We start from the raw sequence: 5,470 nt of genomic DNA, 5'->3' as shown, positions 1-5,470 counted from the left end.
TCCTGAGGTAATAAAGTGCCGCTTCTGCCCCGATCACAAGCCGTGCGTGACTGAGCTTTTTATTTACGAGAATTCCAGCCGCTCCGCAAATTGTCTGAATAAAAAATTCTCCAAGAGGCCCTTGACGCCATAAAACTATTTCAAGCCGTCCATATTTTCGCTACTTCGAAGTTTATCGTGATGTCGCTTTGCAGGTCCTCAAGTACCGCAAGAGTGTATGGCCGCTACATAGTTTCGTATTGCGGCTGCATCTTGTCGTCACCATACGAAAAACCGAATGCGATCTAAATAGGTAAAATTAAGTTATTATGATCACTACAAGCTTCCCAGCAAAAATACTTTTAGTATGAATAGGGGCCTATAAATAAGCTAGTCTAAGCAGATTCAAGGTTGACCACGAAGGATCCAGTCTGCGCGTCCTTCGTTTGCTATGACAACCCGAAATTTGCTGGAAAGATTTCTAAGGCGCACTGTATTGGAAATATCGAATCGAAAGCCGTTTTGAACGATGATTGAGGGTCGTAATAAGAGTGACGATGCTGAAATTGAAATTCGGACGGAACGTGCATCTCTCGGCATTTTATCCTTGTTACCTATTCTAACAGTTATCTCTAATAAAAGATACTCAGTATCACGGCTGTTTCTTAATATTAGCAGCTCAATCCGATGGCGTTTCTTCGCAACAATGCTGTAATTCGACCGATTGCCGTCAACAACTGAACGCACGAGAACCCAGACCAAATGAAGCACATGTCTAAATGCAATAGTCAGAGCAATTGATAAAGAGTAAATCACTGGCGTAGGTGCACTTCGTTAATAGCGATCTATCCCGGTAAATCTCTTGAGAAGTATCGGGTAGGACCAGCTCAGTGCTCGAATTAGATCGGTTCGGAATTAAGGGAAAAACGGGTGATATGATCTATACCTAGCCGCCAAAAATCTAATTACTAAAAGCAGACGAATGTCTTAAACCTTTATTTTGTTCAAAAATATTTGAAAAAATTTGTGATAAAGGTAGTTCAATGGTAGCCTCCCGGAGTTGTTGAAATATGTCGTGAATACCGCGATCGCATATTTCAACTGTAGGAAAGTTATATTTTTCAAAGGAAAAGAGAATGTATTGGTTATTTTCTGCCGCTTAAATGATCTAGGGTAATCAGCAAAGTCACATGGGCTTCATCATGTGTTGCTGGGCGCTTCCTGGAGGCTCTTTGCCTAATATATGAGAAAAGCAGGCTTCATTATTAGTAATACGCGTTGAAGTTTGAATAGATACCATGAAAGTGTTAGACGGTGCTGTACGTGAGTGTTACCTTGTAACACTGACGTTTTTGTTTGTTATTTGTATTTGTATTTGTTTTATATATTTTATCATCTATTACGGAGCGTAGATGATTTGTGTTGTTGATGTACATCGGGTGTGTCCCATATAGTTGACATGGAAATGAGTTTCTTCTACCTAGTTTTGTACCCCGTATGTTCTGCCTGATTTAGTTGACAGGTAAATTATAAAAATAGAAAAGAAAGTTTAGCCTCGATTAAGAAATTTCTGGGTTTAACCACGTATATTACCTGACGCCGCGATGGAAGGTTTCATTCGTCTAATGGTCATTTATAGTATGTCCTGGCACCAAAGTGCATCCGGAAAAACGTTTGATATGTCGCCCGCAGATCACTATCGTCGATTTTGTTAATCATCATACATATAATCATACTACGTTTTTTAGTACTTACTACCTTTTTAATACAATTTCTACTTTTTTGCCTTAGCTTTCATTTATTAATACCTGCATCGAGCATGAACCAGCGATTCTTCTTGGCTTTCTTTAACCTTAGCGAGTTTTATCGGGGCATAACCATTCATAAACTGATTTTTCGCTAATGACTCACTGTGGTTTTTATAAATCGTGTTATTTGGACCTGCATGTGAAATCCCGCAACTCTTCGTTTATGAGGACCTTTCGATCGGTACTTTAGTGGGCCCCATAGCATTACGGCCCCCTTAGCATTACAGTGTACAAAGCGAGTAAACGACGTTCCCAAAGGATCATAACATGCGTGCCATGCTACCGCAGTTTGTATTGCATGCATCCATTTCCCCGGTTTAGAATAACCACTAACCTATTCAACTACCTCTAACTAGCCATATTCACGCCCCATTCACGCCCCATAAACGCCAAAAGAACACAAGCAGTTGTAGGAAGTAGGAAGTAGAAACTTCGGCTTCAAAGCCATTTATTGTTAGACGAAGGGAATGTCTTAGTAGGGTCGGGCTGTAGACAAATCAACAGGCAGATCAAATTCGCAGCCTTTTGAAGAAAGAACGCTATATCGAGACAAGTGATACCCCGGGTTAACTGATCACGTAAGAAGCAATCTGAGGTGGGAATCAAGATGACCAGGAGCAAGCAAATGGTGTTGGTTGATAATGCACTTTAGATTAGCGATTGACTAATATGATCGACAGATCAATCAAACCATCGCCGATTTGCAGTGCCATCGGGCGGAACGAAGCCACCTGGATTATCACTGTCCTCGCTTACCATTAAGCGATTGGGGAAAAATCCATCACCGTCGCTCGGCATACACCAACTTTCAATGGCTACGGAGGACTCTAACACAGGCGAAGTTTTGCGTTTTTTGTCATCGGTATTAGAAGGAAGTTTTCCAGAAAAAATCATCACACGTGCGGGACTTGTTATCGTTGATAAACCGTCGGCCTGTTGAGCACAACAATTAGCACGATAATTAGCTACGTGGATTATGCTGTGACATAGTAGCAACGGGTATCATAGGTAATCTATATCCTAACCGATTTCTGACCGTAACCTCCAGATCAGCCTCACCTGAACCTTGTAAATTACGCGACACTTGCGGTCTTGAAGCGTGCAGTGCACTACCCTTAGCTCTGGCGATTTGCGACCGTAGGCAAAATCGAGTAACACGCGGATCGCAATTCGGTCTTTGACACGTGGATCGATCAAGTCGCTGCACTTAATATCCGACACACTTTCGTGCTTCTGTTGTTTCATCATCTGAACGACCTTGTACCTTATTCTGCGAGCAAACGTTTTTATGTTAATCACAAGGCCTTTACGCACAGTATTTCTCCACTTATGATGGCGATACAATATAAAGAATTTCGCAAAAAACTGAACGTAAATACCGACCGAGGGAGATGGGCGTCTACGTTGTTCATCGTCTCGATATGTACAGGAACTTTCATGCAGCCATTGAAATGGAAAAACAAGGTCGTATTCTTCGGTGTCGCGGGAAGTACTATCGCTACATACGCTCCCTTGTCTTCACGCAGATCGCGCTTGTCTAGTCGAACTATTATGTCCGTCTAAAACAACACAATACATTTGTAGTAGTAGTAATTTCCACAAATAATATTTTTTAATTAAATGTACATCTCAAACATACACGTACCATGAAGTGGTCCTCGGGGTCTGACCCTTGAAGAACGGGGTGTATGTCGAGATTCTTGTTCCATATCGTTCCTCGAAACTCTATCACCTGTGCTCCCACAGTAAACATCTCATACGGACATCTGTTGTCTTGGTCAGTATACATAGAACGTTGTTCTGTGAAAGCTAGTTGCGAGTAAACAGGTTCTGACAGAGATTCGTAAGCACGAAGCATAGCATTTGGTGCACCTTCACCTCCTGCGGTAGTCATAGCCGACATTTGCGTCATTCCACCCGTACCTAGCTCATCTGGCATGCTTGTATCTGTGCTATTTGCACCTCCAGAAGGATTCAGTCCGCCGGCTACGAAGAAGATTACAAGTGCTCCAACAACAACAAGTAGTACAACGAAGCCTATAATGAACCACGTGCTTGATCTACAATCGTAATCAACGCCGCCGGCCGTCAATCAAATAGGTTAGGTCGTGTGAAGAAACGCCGAACACATCAGCAGTACGCATGATCACAGATGCCATAGAAACAGGACACAGCAGATGCCATAGAATCAGGATAAAGCAGATCGAAATGTGAGTTCCTTGAAATACTCCCACTTCACACTTAGACTAAATAACCACCTAATACTACAGCAGAGTCTGTTCCTAATATTAACAGCTCACTGGGCAGCTACATTTAACTGACCTGAATATCATCGATGATATGATTTTTCCACCGCAAAAATTTCGAAAATCGAGGCTAATAAGGGATAATGCTAATAACTGATCTGAAGAACAAAATCAATACTTAAACCTGGAGTAAAACGTGGCAAGACTCCACATTAGGGAATGCAACCGATGAACTTACCCTCCTTTGGCTCGAGGTGCCGCCCCTTCTCTGTAACAGAATAGGATAGAAGTCCGTCAGTATATAATGAACAACCTCGAAACACCTGTATGCATTTGTGAATCGGGCAGTCATTAATTTTATCTACAGAGAACGGACTTCTCTAGGCTAATCGGTTCAAGCGCTGTCCACTAGCTAATTATGGGCAATCAGGGACCCAAGCTGAACACATGAATATATATCTATTCACACAAATGTTCTAGATCATACGTCTTGCATACCGGTGCGGCACGACAATTAGCGTTCCTACACGCCATGTCTAAGGGGCGGCGACACGGAAATCTTGGCGGTGTCAAACGTCAATCGACAAAATTATCGTACATATAGAAATCGGAAGGTAAATCATACCCTGCTGGCGCTTTAGCCTCTTTAGGTGGTGGCTGATCCTCATTGGCCTCTGGATCCGACACAGATTCGGGCGATGAATTGTCGTCACTCATGGTTCACGTCTACAACCTCACCCACCAACGCTTGCCAATGGTCACACGGAACGTAATGATTCGTTATCCACTCTATTTAAGAAGTGTTGACACAATTCTGCCCATTATATTGTTTCTGTCTTTCAGCAGTAGTAATAGCGTGTTAAAATTTAAACTCGATGCTGGCATATTCATATGCTCGCTGCAACGAAGTGCTAATTTCAGATATCGAGCAAATACTCTGAAGCTTGCTAGTAACGAATCAATATTTGTCTGTTCCGATCTTAAAGACAAGTGTCCACAACGCGTCTTTGCGAGGCTGTACCGCGTACCTCGAAGGCGTTTTTGTCCTGCCAAGGGGCAATGCCTTCTAAGCGGATAAGCTTATTGACAGTACGACATTAAACCCATATATAGTGTTCAAAGCAAGGGACACTGCTGAACGAATAGTAGACTAAAACGTTGCCACACTTTGCAAGTACTGGTATTTAAGTACTGGTAAGTTACTCACTGGGTCTCTGAACTATGTGCCCAATGGTATTAAAGAGTAGTAATTGGCACCGACGTGGTACTGCGATGCGTCCATGTGCACTGATTGTATCTAGTATAGTGACGCCAAAGCAATAATTGTCAGGATGGGGATTGGTGATCCTAGAGATAGCTAAAAATGTTGTCGATAGGGTCGAAAAGCAGTCTTGTGATGCTCGATTTAGGTGGACACCAGAACGGGTAAGTTTTTCG

At 42.5% G+C, this 5,470-nt stretch overlaps 1 protein-coding gene across 1 annotated transcript; it reads right to left on the bottom strand.

Moving 5' to 3' along the window:
• Window positions 1–2,194: 2,194 nt before the first annotated feature.
• Window positions 2,195–4,843, bottom strand: LOC111247176 (uncharacterized). The gene is made up of 6 exons (XM_022797813.2): window positions 4,659–4,843; window positions 4,272–4,301; window positions 3,433–3,847; window positions 3,171–3,346; window positions 2,847–3,057; window positions 2,195–2,720 (listed from the first exon to the last, which is right to left on the bottom strand). The coding sequence occupies exons 1-6, from the start codon at window positions 4,748–4,750 to the stop codon at window positions 2,469–2,471; spliced, it is 1,176 nt and encodes a 391-aa protein (XP_022653548.1). The 5' UTR covers window positions 4,751–4,843; the 3' UTR covers window positions 2,195–2,468.
• Window positions 4,844–5,470: the final 627 nt, after the last annotated feature.

The sequence above is a fragment of the Varroa destructor genome, unplaced genomic scaffold (assembly GCF_002443255.2).
Source record: "Varroa destructor unplaced genomic scaffold, Vdes_3.0 BEIS01000003.1, whole genome shotgun sequence".
In the NCBI taxonomy this organism is placed as follows: Eukaryota; Metazoa; Arthropoda; class Arachnida; order Mesostigmata; family Varroidae; genus Varroa; species Varroa destructor.
This window is presented reverse-complemented; position numbering and strand designations above follow the sequence as displayed.